Source organism: Cryptomeria japonica, chromosome 9 (assembly GCF_030272615.1).
Source record: "Cryptomeria japonica chromosome 9, Sugi_1.0, whole genome shotgun sequence".
Classification (NCBI taxonomy): Eukaryota; Viridiplantae; Streptophyta; class Pinopsida; order Cupressales; family Cupressaceae; genus Cryptomeria; species Cryptomeria japonica.
In genome coordinates this window covers 309,279,522-309,304,697 of record NC_081413.1, presented here as the reverse complement: position 1 = coordinate 309,304,697, position 25,176 = coordinate 309,279,522, and the positions used below count along the sequence as shown (strand labels likewise).

Below are 25,176 nucleotides of genomic sequence, written 5' to 3'. Positions count from 1 at the left end.
ATATTGTAGTAAACTAGAAGAACCACTAGCACTAGCACTAGCACTCTCATGCTCACTAGGTGGCTCATAGTCATCATCAACTTCAAGTGCAGCAAAGTGGGAAGTGGAAGCATCCAAGTCGATATGCTCTGGCTTGATATCCCATTTCTTTGTCTCCCCTTCTTTGTAGGCACTTTGTTTGTGTGTAAGGAGCCGCAAGTTTGAATACCCAAACACCAAGTCCTCTGGCTTTTTTGAGTGTAGTCTATTGCACTTTATTGAGTGGATGAAGGAGTATGTGCTCCAATTCCTCTTTGATGAAGAGGAACTAGCAACCTATGAAGACAAAATTAGAGTTACAAAATTTAAATGATAAAATTAAATAAAACTGAAAAGATAAAAGACTTTATTTTATAAAACTTACTTGTGATAAACTTTTGATTGCAATAGATTGTAGGTGTGTGATGATTCTCTATGTAAGTACCACTAACTATGAGCATTGACTATATGCTTGTCGCAAAGACCATCAAGACCACAATTTTTGGAGCATGCAAAACCCATGAACTCAACGCTCACTACATCCCGCATGTCATGATTATTTAAGAGTCTGCGAAGTCCTATCTTGTACCCTTAGCAACTTAAGGATCTTTATATGGAGGAACTCTTGTGCCAATAGAAATGAGTTGAGAACTATAATATTTGGGACTCAATGTAAAGGCAAGAAGACACAACGGAGTAGTCATTTTATTCCATCTCTCCATCTTTCTACATGATTTGGTGTAGTTCTTTGAAGAATTTTTCCTCAGGATCTTTCTTTTTTGCATTTGTGATGAAATTTTTCATTTTCTCAATCATTGAGTAGATGACATCATATAGCTCGTGCTCAATATAGGCTTAGTGAAATTGAGGAGATATTCAACACGATCCCACCAAATGTGATCTAAGATTATTTGCTTAACTTTTGGTGTCCTTGTAGTGCTAGATTGCCTCCATATGGACCAATTTGGGCTGAACACCATGCTAGATAGTGCCACACGAACTGTCAGAAGTCTTCTCAACACAATTGTGTTAGAGGCAAAGTAGGTCTCAACAACCTATTTCAAAATAAAAAAATGAAAAATTAAATTTACAAAAATTAAAATTAAAATTAAATGAAAATGTTTACTGAAGTAAAACATATATATTATTTAACTTACCTTTAGCAGCTCCAATCTCGAGAATTTTCTAAATATGCCTTGTGACATGTGGTGGCTGGTGATGAAGATTTGGATCTCTTCGGCCTCAACATACACTTGTTTGATCATTTAATTTTGGTGCCAATTTTTAGTAGCACTAGATTGAGGAAGTGGACATCACAAGGTGTCCAAAAAATGTGTTCATAAGGTTCCTCGACCAATAACACAACAACTTTATAGTTTTTGGCATTGTTTATTATAACTTGCACAACATTGCAAGGCCCCACTTCCTCATATGCTTGGCAAAGAATATTAGCAATAAATGCACCATCTTTCACCTCTCCTTCACAATCCACTGCTTTCAAAAACATTGCCCCTTTAGTGGATATTGCATTAATTTTGATCAATGTGTAATTTTTTGCATCTTTACATCCATTAGATACAATGGACACCCCTATTTTGATCCATGAATCCTTTATGGGCTTCAAGGAATCCTCTACATATTTCACCGCTTTGTCCAATAAGGTAGTACACATCTTCTCATAACCCGGGCCCTTGTATCTCTTTGGAGCTTCATTAATTGATTTCACCATTTTTTGCCAATATGGTGAGCGAACAACATTGAATTCCAATACATTTGCATAGACACATCTAGCTATGTCTTGATCAATAATCTCTCTAGACTCAGTGTGAAATGCTGTTTCCGATGGTCCCTTTGATCTCTTATGTGTAGAGGTCATATGTTGTTCTTTAGGTATGGACAAAAATGGATGGCCCTCTGTATTTTGAAGATGAGAAGGTGCTGGAGGGGCCTTCATCCCTTTCAACCATTAATCTTTAGCAAAGGATGATTTACAACTTTTTTCTTTGCTTCTCAATCTTCTTTCGCTTGCTCTTCAATATATGCCAAGCAGAGTAGCCAAAAACTCCTTTGACCCTCCTTGGGTGCACGCATCCCCATATCCAAAACGGATACGTATCCGATACGGCCTAGATACGTATCTGATACTCTATCCACGTGTGCCCAAAAGCCTTGATTTTCCAACTATGTCGAATACTATGTGAATTGATTTTTTTGATTTTTTCAAAATTTGATGTAAATCTTCCTAAATTTAATTTTGAAAAACTTCATTCATGCATTTTAAAAGAAAAATTGTATAAACAAAACCTACACCAAATGAGAAAGACAAATGAAATGTTTTTCTATTTCAATGACCCATTTTTTGTTTTATCTTGCAATGCAACTCACTATTTTTGCATATTGTAAATTGTTAAATCAACCTAAAATTATTTATATAGCAATTATGTGTCTATATTGCTTTTTAAGTAATGAAAATTTCCTCTAATAACTTAGAAAATTGTGTCAAGTATATGTATATGTGTTTTATATGAATGTCATATCCATCCATATCCATATTGGGGGTCTTAAAAAATGACCGTATCTGTATCCGATACCGTATTCGTATCTGTGTCCATGCAACTTTGATGCCAAGGCTTGTTCCTCTGCAAGGCCTTTATCATTTGGGTCGAGGCAAAATTTGATGCCTTGGTTAGGGATAAAGCAGAAAATACCTTTCACTTGATTGTATGAGCTCAAATATCTTGCTCTACAATGACCACAAATCCAAATTGTAACCTCCATTGTTAGAAGTTGTTGTACCATTTCATCATATTTCCAAAGGGGAGAGTGTGGGTCTGTTTTGAGGTGGGGTTGGCTCTTGGAGCTAGAAATAGTTGCCATTGTAAATACCTAAGACAATAAGTTCAATTTACAACACATTCAAAACAAAGCAAAAAGAAAAAACTTGAATAAAACAAGAGAGTTCATTTATAAAAAAATGTAAGGAAAAAAAAATGAAAAATTTCAAAAAACCTACTCTTGTGTAGAAATCTTCCTCTACGATCTCTTTGACAACAAACCAACACTTGCAAATGCGTAGGAATAGCACAATAACCGGTTTGGAGCATTTAATGGCCAATCTTCAACTCTATTTGTGCAATGGCAAGCAAGAAAATAAGTTTAGGAATGGAGGAAAATATTTTTGTTTTTCATTCACACTATGAAAAATGAGATAGGTTTTTCCCTTTAGATGTATTATATGGAAAAAATTAGGGTTGAGGGGTTGAAATCACCTTTTTACACTAAAAAACAAATACAAAAAAGTAAAAAAATAATGCAAAAGCGCCAAATTCAGCAGATGTGTGAGTTTGTGGACACAGTTTGTCCTGGGCTCGGCAGGGCTCGACCCACTGGCTGTGGCTGGAAACATGTCAGGGCCCACAGCCAACCAGCCCGGGACCACAAATCGGGTTCAAACCAGACTGGGACCCGGTTTCATTTCCTGGCGAACTGGTATCGTAGGATTTAACTGATGATATTAGGATAACCAATAATCACAGAACCTTGTTAATTGAAACCAACCAATTATGTTTGAGAGTCTATACAAATGTATCTTTTATGAATGCATAAGTGAAGGAACTGCATATGGTACTTGAAAAATGTTTAAAATGTATAACTTCTTGCTTAGGAATAAAACTCATGTTGTATGCTATCCCAAATTTTGCCAACGTGTCCAGTTGAGAAGAAATACCAACATTTATAAATAGTCTAACTTTGCTTTTAATGATTTTCTTGCAGTTTATGCTTTTCAGCTGATGAATGGAGATTGCCCTGTAGGCAGGGAATAGATGCTTAAATTTTATTTTTGAAATTCATGCAATATTTCTATTTTTGTTAGTTTGGTTAGTGAACATGGCAAGGAAAAGTAGACGCCAAAAAGATCCTTTTGCTATTGCAATGCAATTATTTGGAATTTTAGCTGCATGATTTTCTTGTGGGAGAAAAGGTGAGGTTTTGAATATCCACAAATCCTTTCCATTGCTTAGAATTTTTCAAAAATCTGCTTTAGGGCACTAGTTTGCTTTTATACAATTTGATTGTTAATACAACCTGCAGATACTTGAAATTTATTTCAAATATAATGATATGCAAGCTAGATGTTCAAAATATATACAATATTAAGCACCAGTCTGATTTATTTTCATCCTTTTCCACTTTTTTGTTTTGTTCCCAGGCAAATATGTGCTATTTTTAATAAATATTTGACTTAAATTCTTATTTTAAAAATATTATTTTAAAAGGAAAACTTCATGGATGCACTCTTTTCATATTTTCTAAAGAGCCAGATTTGACTTTCAAGTGTGAACTACACCATTTTGTTCTCTCACCAATCTTCAAATGTGGCAGTTGTTCTTGGATACACAGAGAACATTCTTTTGCAGTATTGGCTTCTTTTTTTTCTCAATTTCATTGCTATTCTTTCCTCAAACTACTTCAAAAGAAATTATGATCCTTTCCTGCATCAAATAGCTGAATAAAAGTTATTAATACAGAGGTTCACAATTTTTAAAATTTCTGTCTTTGAAAATAAAAAACTCAGGAAAAGTGATAATTTCACCAACTATAGGGAAATAGAATCATCAAATTATTGATATTGTGAGAATCCATACCTTGGCTTTGGCAAACTTTTAGGAAGCATCTTTGACACATTAAACCAAATAATTCTTTGTAGAAGCATTATACAGAGGTTAAAAACTGATGTGTAACATGATGCGAGTCTGGGTATTAGCAGCTCTAGTATCTCAATTACATCTGAAGTGTGAAGAGTAAGAGGTTGTCATTTGAACTCTAGCCTCCTTACAACCTGATCTATTACTGGGAGGAACAAAGCAGCAAAATACAGTCCCAAATTCTCATAGTTGATCAATCAAAACCTTCCTAGATGCTCTAACTCTCCTTAGCTCAGTGTATCTCTCCTAAAAGTTTGAAACCTTGGAGACTTGACCTTAATGCTCTGGTACCATGTTAAAACCAAATGGGTGGATCTCATTATCTCCCAACCACTATTAGAGAAACAAGCATTAACTTCTCTACCCACAATTGCATGCCATTCCTTTAAGCATATTCACATTCGAACATTAGCAGGAGGGGACTGGAGGGTGAGAGGGTATGGGAGGTGAGCGAGGGAGAGAGGGCACTGCATGAAAGCAAACACAACTTAGATTGTAAAGAAACAACCATAGGCCAGACTATATATAAACAACCTTATGCTAGACTAATATAAATAACTGCAAGCTATAGAAGGTTTGCTAGGCATAACACCAAAACCATTAAACTGGTAAAGCTTTTAGTGCATCTTATATCTCTTGTATAGGCAGTAAAAGATGCATACTACCTGTTTCAAGTTTTAAAATAACAACTTGAGTTGTTAAAATTTAAGGTTGAAGAATCTTACTAAGGTGTAGAGATGTTAAGGCCCCTAAAAGTTGACAATCTCAATATGAGATATATTGGGCACTCTTCAGCTCCAGTAAGGAATTATAAAGTGGTCTGAAATATTATAGAAAATATCATAAATGGGTTTGACAGAGGCATTTTATTTTATTATATTTATATAGTTATTAAGAAAAAAATTTATGCCACTATGATTCAGTAGACCTTTTTTTGAAAAGCAAATGAGGGCCTTTAAGTTATTTTAAGCCTGGCAAAAATGTTACCTTATACTATTGATTGCAACAGGTTCCCAGAGAGTCACTACTTTTTGTGATTCCAGCATTTGGTGGCATTGCATCATGGGATGGTTATGGAGCTCCTTTCCAAGAAACTGACGAAAGCATTACACATCAGGTTCTGAGTGACTTGAACCACACACCCTCCATTTAGAGTGAATTAATTTGATAGATAAATTTGTCCTGAATTACCTTGAAATTACTGGTAGTTTTCTATATTATCTTTGTTAGTTCTTTCAATACATTCAAGGATATTTGTATGTTTTGTTTTGTCAAGTTCTTGACTTGCTGACTGTGTTGAGCAGATAGTGGATCGGCCAACTCAGGGTCATAAATATTTATCTAGGGACTATGTTCAACCTCAGTGGATTTATGATTGTGTCAATGCACGACTTATCTTACCTACAGAGGATTACATGGTTGGAAGGTACATGCAATATTAATTGTTTAGAGTCTAGAAGGTTTAACAAATTTTGATATTTTGTACCTATTTTCCTGATCACGATCTCTGTAAATATGATCTTCATTTTTGCCTTTGCACTGTGTTGGAAGTGTTTGAAAATTGTTGGTAAGAACGCTGTGAAGTGTCAAAGTTGGTCACTTCCAACTGTTTTATGTTCATCAGATCACGTGATTCTGAACAGTGTACACATTAATATAGATTTTGTAGCAAATTGTAACAATCAAATTTATAATTTCAAGAGTGCAATATATTTGACAAAGCTTTGATCCTCTCTTTTTACTCCCTTCGTATGGTGGAACTAGAATGAGAAGGCTGTTTTTAGTGACAGCGACCTCCAGTTAAATGCCAAGGCCCAATATTGACTGGATAGCAATATGACAAATTCTTTCTTAATAGTTGTTTTTTTCTTAATTTCAACATAGGAAAACTGCAGAATAGTAAGACGTGGGAAGGTAGTTATTAATCATTCTTTATGACATTCCAGCTTTAGAGTTAAGCATGTCCTTGTCACAGGGCTGGTGCCCAGGGATCCCATGCAGCATTGGCAATCCCTACTTTGTCTGTTGTTGAGGGCTGGACTTTTCCTGAATCCTAGCAAGTGCTCCTAGCTCCTAACAATTGCATGACAGAAGCTCTCATACACACAAGGTATCATCAATTCCTTTGGCCCATGCACCATGGCACTTAACTCTATATCTGGGAAAAATGTGTACTCTTCCTTGCAGTTTGGGCCCTGATTCTTGTGATCACACCAGAAGACAGGTTCTAATCAGCTCAGTTGTATAGGCCTTCATACACCTTGCCCCTCAACCACACTTCACTCACCAAGATCACGTTCTTTAGTCTTGGCTTTTAACAATTGTCTTCAATAGCATTACACAGTGCTGGCATCCACTACCTGAACTCTATCCAACTATTGTAATACCCATAGTTGGAAAACTCGGACTCGCCGCGTACTCCGCAGCCCAAAAATTGGACTCGGACGTGGACTCGGCAAAAACTCAGGTAAGGACTTGGCAAAAAACAAAACCGTAGTTTTACAAAAAAAAAAGAAAGAAATTAATGCATTTAGAGAACATAAGAGCCATAATTGAAACATTACAAATGTCATATGATCTCCAAACACTCGATATTTGAAATTTCATCATTCATACTAATAGTTTCAAACTTTAAAATGTATAACCTCAGCATAAGTTTATAAATGTTTACAAAATTACATATAATGATATGTCCAAATGTGAAGAACAGAAAACTAAACAGCAATAACAAATGACAAAAGAAAAAAAAAACATGTTTTAACTATCACTGGGTGTTGTCAGTAAACGGTGAGAGTCCTCCATCAGGACTCGGGAGTCCCAAAATCAGACTTGTGCGGGTCCTCAGAAAAAACTCAGTATTCTTTGGCTTGGACTTTCCTGGACTCGGATCGAGAGTCCGTGGTGAGTTGTCTTGGCCCGCCAAAGGACTCGCAAGTCTTGGCGAGTCCGCGGTGAGTCCGCAGAGTCTTCCAACTTTGGTAATACCAAACTCCCTTGTGACTCAACTTCACTAATCATCCAAATTTCAAGACACCTACACAATTTCTTGTGTCGAGCAATGTTCGTCCTTGATTTCCTCACTTAGAGCTTGACAACATCTCTTTGCTTGAGAATGCAATTTGACCATGCAACCCTACCAACATTAAGTCTTTTGAACTCATGATCTTGTTAGTCATTCCATCTCATTACCTTGGACTACTACTAGCTTGATTGATCTCCAGTCCAACTCTTTCATTCACAAATCTACCTGCCACAAAATCCCTTTTGGACCCATGATATGGCCAAGTACTAAGCCCTTCCATCACAAAACCATGACCTTTAGTTGCAAAATCCTTCACTACGAGCCCATGACTTCACCGATTATCAAGTCTTTTGTCTTATGATATAACTAGCTGCCAAGACCCCAAAGGATCACACTTGTTCCACGTGCATCACATTGCAACACCTTGTGTCTATCTTCAAAGTCCTCTCATAGAACTCCTCGTGATGACCCCTAGCTCCAAAGCATGAACTTGTGACACCATGAACCATCAAGCCCCTTGATCATGGCCTGGTGAACCACCATATATTTTTATACCAAAATTTGGAATTTTCACACTGTTGGTGCACAGACATTTCGTCAAACAGTTTGCTTGTAATAGTGTTTTGACATTATTTCACAAATAACCACATGAGATTTCTTCAATACCAGTACTAATACTATTCTCTTCAATTAGATTCCAAATAGAATATGCATAATATATATCCATTGATGAGTTTATGTGCCACAAGCAAACTGAATATTACATAAATAATTACGCAATACCTTAGAAATCACAGAGTTAATATTATATTAATTTGCTGACCTCATGTTAGGCTTCCCACAGTATAAACAGCAATCAAATTGGACACCCAATTTTTCCTTATGCCTCCATCAACATGTATGGCAGGTCATATTAATTGGCAAACCCTTTTTACTCTCTGTGCCAGCCTTGTTTGCTCTCCAATAAGCTTCGTTGCTCCCTATGTGAGTTGCGTTTGAGAAATGTTAAGGCTCATAAGTCTTTAAATATTATTGCTGCCTTTTTCCTTAGGTTCAATGATATGGTATGACACCTTATAGGGACTGAAAAGGGTATGGCTGGGTAAACCCAGCTGGTACTAACATGATTTATTTTAATCTGTTCAGCTTTTACACACACCACAATGACAAATTTATTATTTGCCTACAAATCTCAATAAATTTGTACCTGAGAAATTGAAGCTGACAACTGTAAAACAATTCCTTTGTCTCTTCGTTTAGGCACAAGTGTGAATTCTGAGTGAATCCACCATAGATTTGACTAGGAAGAAATCTTTCATCTCCGAAGCCAAATACCTCTAGGGTTTCCGTCCTAGGGTTTGAAGTTGAACTCGCAGGCCAAACCTGGCAATGGGAGAAATAAAATGTCCAAAGATGTGAAAATGAGCTCCTTTATTCCTCTTTTATAACCTCCTCGGGAGTTTTCAAAAAGATATAATTTTAAATTCACCTTTATTAAAATAATTATGTTTTTAGCCCACATAAAGTGACTTTATTCTATTTCTGCTTTTTAACTTAAGTCACTGTAAAAATTAATTAAATAAAGTTGTCCGCAACCTTAACTTAAGGCAACATAATTTAATTAATTAAAATAATCTCTTTTTAATACATCAAAGTAGGCTACGAGAATAAAATAGGCTAATGGAAATTCGCTAAATGACTAAGTCGAAGAAGGGGATATTACAATTGGATAGAGTTGGATAGAGTTGTAGACTACATTATGTAATACACTTTGTGTCATTGTTGGATTGGTTTCTCCTAGCCTCCTTATGAATTGACTAGGCAAACTATTTGAATCTCCATTTTGACCTCATGACTTTATCAGTCTCCATGCTCCTTGGCTTGTGACCTTGTTTGCCACCTTGCCCAAATGCTTGCGTAAGAGTTCCTTGAACTATCTTCTCAATGGATTTTGATAGGATGCCTTGATCGGCCAAACAGCTTGGAGAATGCCCCTTAACCTTGTCTGATCTTGATGTAAGGGCATTAGAGCTGAATTCAAAGTGACGACAAGAGATGACAAGAAGGAAGAAGAGGTGCGATGAGACAAGATTATGGTCCCATTTTCTAAGGATTTATTATGATGTCCATGATGATACTTTAGATTTTGATATTGTGATGACACTATTTACTGTGCTATTCCCTTAGAAACTATTATATTTTGGGCTTAAGTTTGACCTTGAAACAGCTCATGATATTAATCCATATGCTATATAATTATCTATTGAATGTGCATGTGTTGGAAAGGATGTTGTTTTTCAGATGATTTGGGGAATGTGGATTGTTTGTATGTGCTAACGTGTTTTGCAGATCTGTACCAAGAAAGTGGTGTTATGAAGAAGCTTGCAACAAGGAGTAGTACTCTTACCAGCTGGCCGGTTGTTGAAGAGGTCAATAAGTGATCAACGTGGTGGAGCTTTTTCTACTTAATGCTGCAACTACCTTCTTTATTAATTATGTACAATCAGTGAGTCGATTTAGGGGCATGCTACGCTATATCTCTGTTGAGGGAGTCCTATTTGACTTGGCCAAGCGCATGCATGATCTTTCCTTTCCTCTTTTCATGCTTTCAATAAATGGCACCCTCCTTATGTTGTGGAGTTGGTCGACCAGTTGGTTAGGATTAGTTAGTAGATTTTCTTTTTATAAATAATGCTCAAATTATCTCTTGAAAGAGATTGATCTCTGATGTTGTAAGTTCACTTCTAGCTTTGAGATATAGAAGAACATGCTATCACATTTTGTTTATTTCTGTTTTGATGAATAAGATAATATTCTGAGTTTCCAGCACTTGTGTTAATTTTGGAAGTCTCACTCAAGGGGGCCCACTTGGTGAGAACTCTGCTTAGTTAGTTTAGCAGTTTTTTTTCATTCAGTAATTAGTACTATTCCAGCAGTAGACTGTTCCTGCAGCCACAAAACTCTGCTCTATGCCTATTCCTGTAGCCAAAGCGGGTAGAGTAGTTTCCTGCCTGTTTGTCTGGAATTTCATTTCTGTACCTTGTGTTAGTTTAAGATTCACGTGTTCAGTTTAGTTATCAACTTAAATTCAGTTTCCTTTATTAATTATTTGCAGTATTTCAATTCCAGTATTGTTCTTTGCTTAAGTTATGATGGCCATAATCGAGTCTTAGTGCACATATTGTGCTGACCCATTTCAAGTTCACGTCCCTGGGTTGATAAGTTAAATGAACCTTCATAATGAGTCTACTAGCTGCTTAGTAAAGATGTGTAATCTCTGAGTCATAGCTTTAAAGGCTTAGTTATTGAACCATTAGAGGAGGCTACCAAGGTGCACGAAATTTGCAAGGAAGACAAAGGGCCAACAAGCTAGCTGTTAAAAGTTGGCAATGGAATTTGAATTGGAGAATTTAATTTTGAAAGAGTAGGTCACATTTAAGGAAATGGGTGAAGTCTTGGTCCAAATGAGGAATTGTATAAAATAGAACATAGAGATAGAAATAGGGATCTTTTGGAACCCTTTGGCTTGATCCAAATTGTCAAGAGTGTTTGTTCCCAGTTTGGGACAGCTGTAAATTGATGTAAAGCATTTATTTTGAGACATGTGTGGTCTCTTGTGAATTTTGTTTCTTGCTTTTCTTTTGCTGTGTATTTTGTGGCTGCGCAACCTTCGCTTCCTTTTAGTGGGAACCTTGGTTACATTTGCATAATTTACTATTAGAGCCAAAGTTTTGGCCTATGAAGTGGTGGAGAGGTGCTGTTTAGTTTTGGCTAGGAGCTTGCAGCTGAAGGATTCCTGCCTTCCATGATAATGTGTGTCATTAGAAGTTAGTATGGGGTGTCTTCCAACATGGAATTGTTGGGTAGAAGATGTGAAGTAAGAAGCGTTGTAGAAGATCATCTTAGATTTTCATGCATTTCTCAGCATCTGCTGTACTTCCAGACTGTTAGCCATGCAGCTGCAATCTGAAATTAGGCAACCCTTTACTATAATATAATACATTAACTTTGGTGTTTATTTAAATTAAATTATAAAAGTGATATGAGTATTAGCAAACTGCCAAAAGATGCCCTTCTATTTTTGTTTGATAGGATAAATTAGAGGAGTGTACAATATCCAAGCTGTGGTATCCCAGTGGGCTGAATCCTGAAAAGAATAACATTATGTTAGGAATGCCAATAAGTGGTTTCAATCTCTACATGTTACGTGCAAATAACAGAGAATGTATTGCTACAGAAACTGTTTGTTACCCAATCTAGTTTCTTGGCAGCAGATGCAAGAGCAAGATGAAGTGTATCCAATATGACTTGTCATATGGTGATTGTAGAGTCTAGTGAGTTGACAGTTTTGTTTTAGCATACTTTGCATCATAATTCATAAGAACTGCCAATTTTCAGTTCGTGGGAGTTGCAAGGTGGGTTATGAACCGAGTTAAAACTCCAAGTTAGTTGAAATATTTGCAGGAGCCGCTAAGTCCAAATTTGCAACTTGCAAATTTTGTCGTTTGGCTTGCAAGATCTGTGATAAGCAATGTAATCCTGCAAATACAACCCCAATGTACTTATGCTTGAGTTAGATAATACTGTGACTATCAAGCACCTGCAAGTTGCAGGAAAGAAACAAATTTACTTACATGCATTGATAATTGACTTGTTCTAGTATTAATGTTTATTGCTGAGGCTGAAACTATTATTTAATTGTTGGAAGATTTCATAAAACTTTTGTCGTTGAAATTGAGGCACTTTTTCCTTGTTCTGTTACACTAGGGCTGGAAAGGTTACGTGCCCCAGGAATAAATAGATTGATGCTTTCTTATGTCAGGATAGTGTCATACACACTCCTTTGTCTTATTGCACAATGATGATTGGCTTATTTTGGTTTGAATGCTTATGGTTGAAGCTGATCTTAGTTGTTGAAAGACCCTTCGCACTAATTTTTGCATTTTGCCTTGCCCTTGAAATACAGTGCTTTAATACTTTTTCTTATTCGGCTGAACCAGGGTTCTTCCACCTCATCTTTCACCTTTTGTTAATAATGAAGTGGAGGGTTACTTGCCAGAGTATGCTGAGACAATCAAGCGCTTGCAAGTGGCAGAAAAGAAGCAACTTTTACCTATGCCAGGGATGGAAGATCAGGATATGACTGATCCACAAAACATGCTGGCAGATGCTGTTGCTCGTCGTAATGAAGCTAATGAAGCAGCAGAAAAGGAAAAAGTGGTATGTTCTGTAATATCACTTCCTTTGTAAATTATATAGGATGCATCTATGCTGTTTTCTTATTTGATATTTTCAATAACAAAGGCTTTTGAGAATTTGAAGTTCTGAGCTTTAACGATGTTGTTCAAACATGAGAATTTCTTTGTTTAATTAATTTTTAAAATAAGATTTTAGTTCAGCCAGAATTCTCTGTTGTGACTTATTTCAGGAAATTGTGAGTGAGATGGCGTATCAAGAAGATCTAGCAAAGGAACTTCAAGGCATTCCATATTCAGCATCTCTGTTAGGCACGGAGAAGGAAGGTTTGCAGGAAGCTTATCAGGAGGATTCTGCATCTAAGAGATTTGAGCCAGAAAAGGATACCGATGACTCTAAGGCAATGTCAAAGATTATGATGTCTGGGAAGAAGAGAAAGTTATATGAAGCCATGCAGGTATTAGCTTCAGTCTCAATTTACATTTGGAAATAGGGCTAGTAATATGTAGAGAATGGGATAGTTATAAAAATCTAAAAAGGTGCGTTATCACTTAGAACTCCTAAAACAAATGATTTGTAAGGAAACAGGATGTTCATTTTTTCAGTTTCTTATCTATTTTTATCAACTAGAATTCTAAAATGGGGCTCCTATAGGTTGTGGATGAGACAAGGAGAGTGGTGGGTCGTACTTTCCATACCTCCTCACTCCACTTGAACAACCACACCTCATCAATCAGTACCACCTTCATCTGTTCCATCTAGCTGTAGTACCCATAGTAAGGTGGCCATGGTCTAGCCTTCGTTGTCACCTTTTTTCCTGACCTGCTTGATGCCTCCCCCACTCAGTAATTGGGCTTCAATGCCTCCTCTATGGGCAAGGATTCCAATCTTTTATTTGCTGTAGAATTCTACTTGGTGTATTTTTTTGAGTTAATGGAATCACACAACCACCATGTTGGAATCAATTTAATTATGCTCATCTCCACTGCTTCCACAGAGCATAAACTTGGCTTGAAAAGTAGGAGAAATATCCAAGTATGGATACATGTGTGCTCAGTTGGTCTAGTCATAGAGTCAGTGTATTCCTTTGAATTTTTTGCCATTGTCTAAATCAAAATTTGAAATGTCTCCTAATCATCATGTTCGACTTGGAATCACCCCAGTTTCCTTGAAATTCCAACCCCAAAAAACCAAACCCTGCCCTATTCCATAGGCGATATGATTTTGAATCTGATTCTAGGAGATTGTAATGCCCGCCAAAATACCCTAGAGAAATAAACCATATTCTACTAACAAAAGGGGATAATTAAAAAAAAAAAGTCAACCACGACTTCCATGTTATCGTTAACATTCATTAATACCATCATGCATTAATACAACATTAACAATTTACAAGAACATGATAGACATTATGAATGCAACCATAGTATCTAATTATGCAAGCGGGATCCATCATTAATCATTAACATAACTTTATATATACTCGAACAATATCTCCATTCCCTAGGGCATCTCAACGTCATTACTTGACATAGTTTCTATCTCAACTCATATCCATCTAGAACACCATATACTATTATCCAACAATTCATATACCTCCCATTCAACTACGATAAATCTTTAACACACAAGCATATCTCTGTCACAATCCATACTCTTTAGGTTCATTTAAAATACCATCCAAATGTTCCTAATACCCATCTTTATTCATTTATCACTTGACACTTCATAATTCTATATACAAGATTATAACAGCAAGCACTTATCAATTTCCAAAAGGGATTTCATGCTGCTAAACAAATGCAAGAGTCATATGTTACAATCCCCTAATTCATCATATAATCTCATTCTCAACATGATGAGCATTTCTGCAACACAATCCATATATTAATACATCATCTTATTACAAGAACATAGTCCTATATCTTCAAGTCCAAATATACAAGAGCACATGGAACCGCACAGTCTCTTTTGCTACATCCCATTCTAATGCTTAATCTTTCAAGTTACATAAGTACATATTCATATCCCACATTATAGGTCATCGTAAAGTAGTAATATCCCTAATACATAGAAATCAGCACCATAGGACACACGCATATTGCAGTCTCATATATTCCATATAAATCCACAACTACTCATTTGTTTCCATATTCCACGTTAACTTATATTGAAGATTAACATCTTTCAAATCAAAGCTTACATGATTGTTAACATATTCACTACCAACCACAAGATATACACAAGACATTGCATTCATATCTCTCAATCATTTAATTCCTCTCTAATCAAAATAACATATACAATAGAATATCCAATTACAGCAATCTCGCTCAATACATCCCATTCTGAATTCAATCTACTACAAGTTCTATTATACATGTTCTCAATATACAGAATACATAGTCTTCTCTACAATTGCATCCTTCATTTTGCATGATATCAATTCAAGTTACATAGAATATGCTCCAAGAATTCCATTCATATGATGAGATAATATAGATCCAAATCCACGCACGCTATCATCCAAGAAGAATATCCCAATGGTAGAAGGCATCAAACCACACGACCATGTGGAACCAAATAGGAACCACCCCCCGTGCTTAGAGATGACATAAGGTTCCAACTCACACTTAAGACCTAAGATGACACCTAACAACCAAGGGATACAATATGATATCACCAGACTCCAACATAAATATGCAACATCCAATTAGAACACAAGGCTGAATCAAAGCAACCAAACCTCCAAAGGCATAATCAACAAATCAAGGCATATGAATAATGGACACGTGGGGTAGAGTGTCATCACATGCTAACCTCATGTGGCATCCGTCTCCACCTTGGAGTCACACAAGGGAGATCGGGTTACCACTCCAACGGTCTTCCCAATCTTAGATCCCAAAACCATTTCCTTGGGTTTGTCCAATTGGGGCATACAACAACATATTCTTTATCTTGATTAGGTGAATTCCTAGTTACCCAAACCCACTAATCAATTATTATTATTGTTATCACTTGAAATTACAACATAAAATCTTCATGTGGTTCCATAGGCCTAGACCCCCATCCTATAGATCTAATGCTTATGACCTTGGTCCTACACATGCAAGAGCCCACTTTCCCAACCATGGACCATGACCATAGGGTAAAACATAACAAGATACATCATAATATCAACATGAAGCTCGACATAGAATACATAACAAGGATCATAAATCCGACAACACAAAAGATAACCATCATCATTCCACAAAGGCTAAACATCAAGTAATCAAGTCATAAGCTCATTATGCCATAATGCAACAATAAAAAGAGCCTCAAGAATGTTAAATACACATAACCAAGGGCAACATATGAATCCAATAACATAGAATACTCCTCTTACAATGAGGCTCATCATATCCTCTCACTGGAGCTGCAAATAGACCTCTTCAACAATAAGGACACACTCAACTTGCTGGAGCAACATATCAATACCTCGACGGACAAGCGCAAAACCACTTGCTTGAGCCAAAATGGATTTATACATATCACAATTGAATAGCACAGTGCCCAAAAACCACCAAATATGGTAAATCAAGCCTCTGGGGTGAGAATCAAGCCAAGAAACCACGAGAACTTCAAATTTGACACAGAAACTGTGTGATATTGTTTTGGTGCTTTTGTTGCTACTTTGGCGCTTTTGTCACCCAGAGTGGTGCTATTGTAGCCTGTTTTAGCGCTTTTGGACCTGGGTTGCAACATTTAGAAAACGGGAACAAGAAACAATCAAACATGCCCAGATTCGGGCAGTGGCACAATCAGGGTCTGAAATTGACCCAGAATACCTAAAAGACCATCACAAGGGCATGATAGGGTTTACATGGGGTCAATAGAATCACATGACCAAGAATCTGACTTCAACCGACGAAGACTTGCTCAGGAAAGTGTCGCAGAGACAACCATATCAAACCAAAACTTAATAAGGAATCACCGATCATTAAGAGGACCTGCAATAGGATTCACAAGGACAACACAAGCCTCCACAACACAAAAACCACCACATAGAACAATCACATGGAGAACATAACCATAAAATCACATGTCAAACACTCATTTCCCATCACTGCATAAAATCAGAATCCCAGATTGAATACAATCCCATCTAATATTTATATCCTTCGATCAAATGAATAATAAACAATTGCAATCATTCCTAAATTATCCCAAAACAATCTTTTGGCAAACACCTGCAAACAATCTTTCCTGGAAATCCAAAGCTAAGAATAAAGCAATCAGATCCAACCTGGAAACAAAGCAATGACAATGAAAAATCGATGAAGAAACCTCCCAAATCCAGTAAGCTCCAAGTGCAATGCCACAATCAAAACCAAAACCAAATCCTCAAGCAATCTACAATTTTCTTCCGAAAGGCATCCTCCCTTGAGTGCACAGGAAACCAAACTATTACCAAAAATTAAACCCCAAAACTTAAATAAAAATTGACCAATCAGAATAATCCCCAAAACAATAAATTATATCAACCCTCTCATAGTTCAAGGGAGATAATAAATAAATATATATTTACCTACCTCCCTCTATCCGACCAATTAGATAAAAGCGTAGTTAAGTTTATAATAATTCAAATTATCCAAAGAGGGATAAAAGATAATAAATTAAATAATAGTTTTACTCATCCCAAGATAAAATATTATTCACGAAAACAAGTTTTATTCTCCCAATAAATAATAAACCACAACATAAATTAAATAAATAACCATGGATAATAATATTTATCCATTAATAAAATACCAATGCCTCAATCAAATAATATTAACAATTAAATAAATAACCATAAATAAACATTAAAATAATAGAAAATCTAAAAGACATCATTAAAATGAATTAAATAAAATAAAAATAAAATCTAATAATTAATGGGCAATAAAACTCAATTAAAATATAGATAAATAAAAGTTAATTAACAATAAATAATAATTAAGATTTAATTAAACAATAAATCAAATGTAAAATAAATTAAATCAAATAAACATTAATCAAACCAAAATAAATAATAAATAATTAAACAATCACACATCTCCAAATATGAATAATCATAGACTCACATCACCTTACGCCAACAAAGGGGACAATCACAACTCAAGACTCTAACATCAACTTGCGTCGTGGTGCAACCGACAAGGTACACGACTTAGACCTAGAGTGTGTGAGGGAAACTATGCCATCTTCGACAACTTGCCATTGGGATAGAGACATGCTCAGACCCGTGAAGCCAGGTGGAGTCGATGTCTACTACCTGCAAACCTGCATCCAACACTAAACACAACATATACTATACATATACATCATAATAAATAGACATGTGATAGAGAATTGTGACGGCATATCCTGCTCGGTGTGAGTGATATGGCATCGTCTCTACTCACGAAGACAGTTACACAATATAACATCAAAACATCGCATAGAACCATGATCATGAAATAGGGTTAGTGCCATTATAACATTATAAGTCATATAAATCTCCAAAAATGATGAGTCATATGACATAAATCCACATCGAGTAAATAGCATCATCAATACCTTCTAAGATAGCAATAAAGTCATAATAACCATATAAGAATCAGCCATTTGTCCAAATAAATCTATCAATGCGTAGGTCAAAATGCAAGTCTAGGAGAGGCACTATAGAGAAATTGTACCAAGAAATGCTTTGTTTTTTTTTGATTTGGTAACATAGTTGGGAAGGAGTTCATTGGTAAGTGCCATGCATATTTTTGGTTGTGTTGCTTTTGCACTAATTCTGGAGTGGAAGAGAAGTAATTAGATGCAATAAGTAGACACATGTTTGTTTGCTATAGTGAGTAGTCATAGGTGTATAAGTTACTTCATGTCTCTATGAGTAAGATTGTGATTAGTAGAGATGTGGTTGTAGATTTGAAGATGCGTTTCTTCCTAGATGCTGGTAAATCTACGTAGTCTTGTATGGGAAATGACAAGCAATAAATCTGGTGTGAAAATTGAAAGAGGCTCAGAACAAAGCACAGAGCCAACAACATTAGAGGGTGGAGTTTTGATGGTTCTAAGAATCCAAATGAAAGTCAACATCGATGAACCAAAATGGCATTAGAATAGTTTGTATTATGTTTGGGATGATAGATAGGGTTATACCCACTCTTAAAGCAAGCTGAAAAAAATGAGCACTAAATACTGAAATGGTATTGTACCACACAAAAGGATGTTTGAGAAGTTGATATGGCAACATCCACAGAAGGTTGGCCTACAAGTTTTTCAAAATAACTTGTTTAAGGTGGTTTGCAGGTAAATTTTCCTCTTTTGCTTGCTGTTTTGCAGATATTTGAACCTCTTACATATGATGAGGCCAAGGAAAAACATTAATGGGAGGATGCCATGAAGGTGCAATTTCATGTTTTAATGCACAACAAAGTTTAGATGTTGTCTGAATTACCCTGAGGGAAGAAGCCTATTGGTTGCAAATGGGTATATAAAGCTAGTTGTAAATCAGATGGCTCTTTGGACAAGGACAAAACTAGGCTCGTCACAAAAGGATATTTGCAATCAAAAGGATATTCACAAAAGGAGACATTTTTCCCCATTACAAAGATGGTAGTCTTTCAACTTGTAATCTCAATTATTGCTCAGTTTGATGGAAAGTCTATTAAACAGATGTGAAAACTGCCTTCTTGAACAAAAATTTAGTGGAGGTCTACATGGTGTAGCTACAAAGGTTCTAGGTTCCAAGAAAAGACTTTGGTTTTGCAGGTGGGTTAAGCCCTTGTATGGCCTTAAACAGTCTCCTAGATCTTGGTAAATAAAAAGTGATCAATGCCTTAGAGGTTTTGGATTCAGAAGAAGTCATTCTGTTTTGAATCTGTATATAAAATTAACTGGTGATCACATTGTGATATTAATTGTTCGTTGATGATCTTGCTATCACCACCAGTGGAGCCAAATCAATTCCAAAGGTGAAATCTGACCATTTTTCTAGTTTTGAAATGACTGATCTTGGGCTTCAGCATTATTGTTTAGGTGTAGAGTTTTGGCATCTTAAAGATGCTGTTTCTGTTTCGAAGCTAAGTATGGTAAAGCTGTTATGGAAAGTTTTAATTTGTCAGTGGTAATCCATCATCTATGCCTCTGGAAGTTGGGATGACACTCCCAACTAGCACTGATTTACCATCGAACAATTTGTCAGTGTATCACAACTAGTGGGTTGTTTGATTTATCTTACTATTACTATTGTTTTGTATTAAGTTTCTTTTATAGATTTATGTTCAAACCTCAAGAAGAGCATTGACAATCTGCAAAACATGTTTGTAATATGTCAAAGGAACACTCAACTTGACAATTTTTATAAGCACTCTTTTTTTCTTAAAGGGGTAAACACTTTTGACAGGAGCTATGAATTGGTGAGGCCACATATGAGGGAACTTATCCCCAACTTGAATACTAAGCAATATCACCCTCATAGGGGTTTGAATCTTGTTGGCAAGAATTATAGCTTCATGGCTTAACCATTACACTATGCCATTATTGGCTTTTTGAACACTCTTTCAATTTCATACTATGTGGGCATTATTGAGGGGTTTTTAAATTTTTTTATGGCATGTTAGAGGTATCCCCGCGACCCAGCCCAGCGACCCAACCTGCCTTACCTTGGGCTTACTTTTATTGCCAAGTTGGGGTGGGCATTATTGAGGGGTGTTTTATGTGCATCATAGGAAGGGGGACTCCTCTTGTTTTAGGGCTTGAGGAATCCAATACATAAGTTGCTCAGCTGCCCTCTTTGGCTTTAATCATTCTATGCATAAACTTAAAGAAAAGTAAGTTGTGTTCCATGAGGATGCATCCCTGGCCCTAAACCACGTCCCTATGCAGGACAGCCAAAAAAATTTCAAATCTTCAAAATGTTCCAGAAATGCATTGCAGAAAATTCTGCAGGGACGTGTGAGCTGTCTCTGAGACAGATGGGTATTTCTGAGACATCCTTTGACCATCCTGGGGATGGCCAGACGTCCCCAACAGCAAAGCATTTTTTTATAAAAAAAATATCATTCATAACATTAAAAAAAGACTCTTCAATATATCATGACAGCATTACACCAGCAGTATAACATGACAAGTTCTGGTTACCTGGGTCAGATTTCAACATTTGCTGCACAAGTTGTCCAAATCAAATGCAGAAACACACTTGTGATCAATCAATCAAGCCATTTGTTGTCTGTCACCACAGCCGTTACTCTTTGAACAAGATATTATCCTTCATTGATGGATTTTTCATAATCTCCTGTAGTGCCAGAATTGGTTCAATTCTGTTTCTAATTCTGAGTCTGTTTCCCTTTGGAATATCTTGCTCAACTGTCTTATGCTATTGTCTTGCTCAGCTTTCCCTTGCAATTGTCCTGCACACAAATTACCATATTTTATGGCAACCAGAAAGGTGGGGGTTTACACAAACACTCAAACATAATTATAATTCGAGTATTTAGTTACAAAATAAAGAACAATTGTAGTGGTCCAATGTATATTTCAATTCTATAAATGTATAATAATCACTCAATCACCTTAAATACTAGTGGTGTATTTAATGGTTATGATATCCATGTTGCACTTGAGCAGCCATGCTGTCTTGGATTCTGCAATCTGTAATGTCCCCATTTTGGGATTGCCTTAAGTCTTGCCCTAGAATCATAAATTCCGTTAAAATAAGAATTGTAAGATAGCTAGAGATATAAGTTTACCAATTAAATGCTTTTTTACAAGATAAATCCTGATTTAGGTCCTGCAATCATATTAGACAATATCGTATATGTATTTTTAATTCATAAATCCAATTATTTCTGTTAGGGTTAGTAATCACACATGAGTTTTAAATAGGTATAATCATCGTAAATCACTAGATAAGCCATGTTACATAAATACTCATTTTTAGTATTCTATCACAATGGGTTTGAATGAGGGATCATGATTTGTCGGCCCGAAGCAATCCTCACACTAAGCCCAAGAGCAGACACTCACCCTCTTGGCCCCTAGTGGCAGGCACATTGGACATCCAGCATGGGGTGGTCTACCTAGTGGGGTGCTGCGATTTTCCTTATCGACAGGGACATGACACAATCACTGATAGTTCATAAGGACTAAACTCAAGCTAAACAATTATCATTACTTTCGAGTTAGTCCTGTAATCTCAAGAACAATGAAAGCAATGTTTTATCTATTATATCATTCTTTTTGAAGTAAATGACAATTTTTGGTGACTTATATAGTTTTTCAAACTTTTTATGTGGGAAATTTGTCAAGAATAGAAAACTTATTGGACCCAGAAGAGTTCACCAAATGGAATGCAGTAGTAAAGAGTTGCGGCTTCTTTTGTTTTCCAATCATGCAGCTCCAGTAAGGAGTTTATGTTTGTACTCTGGAAGATGAAAACATCAGCACTCATTTGCCAATTTAATTTTTGAGATCTCTCAGTATCATATGCCATATACAATCCCTAATCTCAAAATCAGTAGTATGGCAGAGATTGGAGTCTCTCATTTCATAGGCATTCTGTGTTATGCAAGGACACTTTCTGTTTCAGTGAAGTCTGAGATCTCCAGTCCACCAATATTGTTTGGAGATTACATCCTTTGTGTTTTCTAAATTTCTTAAATTTTAGTCTATCTTTGCTCCATTTTTGTTATTTTCTTTGGAAGTTTGAACCAAATAGTAGTAAAACTGAGTGGCTTCGAAGATATACTAGGAGTGAGAAAAGGTGGTCTGTTCATATGTTTGTGCTTAAGCATTTAACTAGGTATAGCTTCCACTCGTCGCTGTTCTAATTTACCTTTACTGAGCATGAGATTCAGTTGTTAATGCCTGTCTTTTGCCAGTTTCTTTAGCTTATGCATACATTTAGAACGGTAATATTGAGTCCCTGGGTTCAAAACGTGTATGGTGTCTTTTGTCGCTATCGTACAACATATATGAAGGAGCTTGTGCTCCAGCAATATTTGATTAGAAGAAATAAACAAAAACAATATTACATGAAATCAATTGCTGCATTATGTTTTTCTGTTAATATTTCTAAGGTCAGCATCTCAATAAATATCTAAACATGAATTTTTAGTTTGTTTCTAGAATTTAATTCTTCCGTACATAATGAATGCGTTGGAGGAAAAATTATTATTGTGTGAACAGCGTAATTAGTGTTTTGTAGCTTTTGACTATTTGAAAGTGGATGCAGACTCTGCTATTTTTAGTACCTAAAGATGGATAAGCCTGATGTTCTGTAATTCTTTCTTTGTGTTTGAAAGTAGTATTGTATACCGTGATAGCTTTTTAATGCTTCAAAAATTAGTCAAAAGCTTGTCATTTCTTATATATATTTTTATTAATCAAACAGAAACTATGGTTCGTACTTGTCATATTTTCTTCATTGTTGACATTTGAGATAAGTTTTGTACACGCTATTGTTTTCAATGCTTGAAAGTTGAAAATACTTGTCAGGGTTTATGCATTCTCGAGACAGATAGGATTTTGTGCTTGTTTGTTTCTATTATGATGTTTTGGTAGAAATGCTGTCCTGTAATGTGTTAATGAACCACAATACGATAATGAAATTGGAGAACTTATTTTTTGGCTCATTTATGCAGATGGGTAAAGCCAAAAAGAAAGCGCATGTCAAGCTCCTTGAGGAAAGGAAACAGAAAGCAGACAAAGTGGGCAAGAAAGACTGATACAGTTTCCAATCATCGAAGAACATTCTTTGGTATAATGCATGCTATATCATATGCTTTCCATTTAAAGGAAAGTGTAATGATTGAAGTACTAGGATTTACTAGTTTCCATATATTTCAAGCAGAATTTTTATCTTTCAAGGAGTTTCTGATGTATCGGCAATTGGTAGTGGTAGACATCATGTGAAAGGTAATTCTGTTGTATCCAGATAAGGTGATCAAGAATGAGTGAGAATGCTTCCAAATCTTGGGGAATATTCTCTGGCATAGTGCATATTATGGTATAAAATTTTCATTACAGATTCTTCATCACCTGTTGCTTGGGCAACTAAACATACGCTTTAAAGGTAAAGACTGCAGCACACATTTTGAGAAGTATTATCGAGCACATGGTAACTTCCAAATTTTGTTTCATTTCTTTTATTCTTAGGCCGGCTTTTTTATGAATGTGGCCTTCCATATATAAAAACTAAGTGTATACTCTGGAGAGAGTTACCCTCTTGGTTAGCAAGACTTTTGACCAACTGATGAATGTCTTATCGTTTCTTGGCACCTAATATGGGCATTAGGCTATTGATGTTTTTAGTGCATTGCATAGTTTTGCTTTTGCTCTTATGGTAAAAGCAATTTGTATCCTGTATCTAGGATATTTGGCATTATTAAATGCGTTTCTGCAAATGGCTTTAGAAATTAAGCAAAACAATTGAAAAGGTTGCTTATGAGCTCCAGAAATATGAGAAATGTTTTTAAAGGTAAAGTCCTTGCTATGGAGCTCCACAAATGTTTCTCAAGTGAAACACTGCTGAAAGTTTTGTAATTGTGGCAAGCAAGCTAAGCAGTGGGGGAAACTCCATAGTCAAGTGTGATAGAGCTAGAGTTGATATTTATGTAAAACACCTGCCGAAGGTTTCAAGTGTGATAGAGCTAGTGTTGGTTCTTAAGTGAAACACATGTGAAAGGTTTTGTAATTGTGGTAAGCAAGCTAAGCAGTGGTGAAAACCCCATGGTTAAGTGTGATTGAACTGGATTTATATTGGTAATTATCACCTAAATTTAATGAGTGCCAAAAGAGCCATCCATGTTAATCTATGATGTGATCTTACGACCTAGTACTCATGAAATATAGCTCATTGTAGACTAGGGAGAGCTAGGGAGCTTCATATGACTATTTCGTAAGGTCCACTTGGTGAAAGTTACCCATATCAGATGGTAAGCCAAGTAGGTTTGATTTTGAGGGAAACTCCTTGGGGAGTAGTGTTAGGGTGGGCGACACACTTAAAAGTTTAGGTGTTTCGTCCCTGTGAATATGACTTGAATACAATGATTGCCAAGAAAGAAAGAAGAAAAAGATTCTTTTATAGTCCACGATGTTAGGCAGTCTATATATGGGTTTATAGATGGCTTATAGCAATATTGTACTAACCTATACTCCTTCCAAGAGGCATCTATTCGTGTTACAAACGAGGCATACATACCTTACCCCTAGTGGGATATG

The 25,176-nt window shown here is 36.1% G+C and overlaps 1 protein-coding gene across 2 annotated transcripts in view; it reads left to right on the top strand.

The window, feature by feature from the left end:
• LOC131079602 (pescadillo homolog) overlaps nt 1–24,266 on the top strand; it is a 71,652-nt gene extending 47,386 nt beyond the window's left edge. For both annotated transcript variants that reach the window (XM_058017602.2, XM_058017601.2), the window contains 5 exons: nt 5,734–5,841; nt 6,029–6,150; nt 12,747–12,966; nt 13,175–13,399; nt 23,598–24,266. In XM_058017602.2, coding sequence (XP_057873585.1) covers nt 5,734–5,841; nt 6,029–6,150; nt 12,747–12,966; nt 13,175–13,399; nt 23,598–23,681 — 759 coding nt within the window. In that variant the 3' untranslated portion in view covers nt 23,682–24,266. The remainder of the gene's footprint in view (nt 1–5,733; nt 5,842–6,028; nt 6,151–12,746; nt 12,967–13,174; nt 13,400–23,597) is intronic.
• Nucleotides 24,267–25,176: the final 910 nt, after the last annotated feature.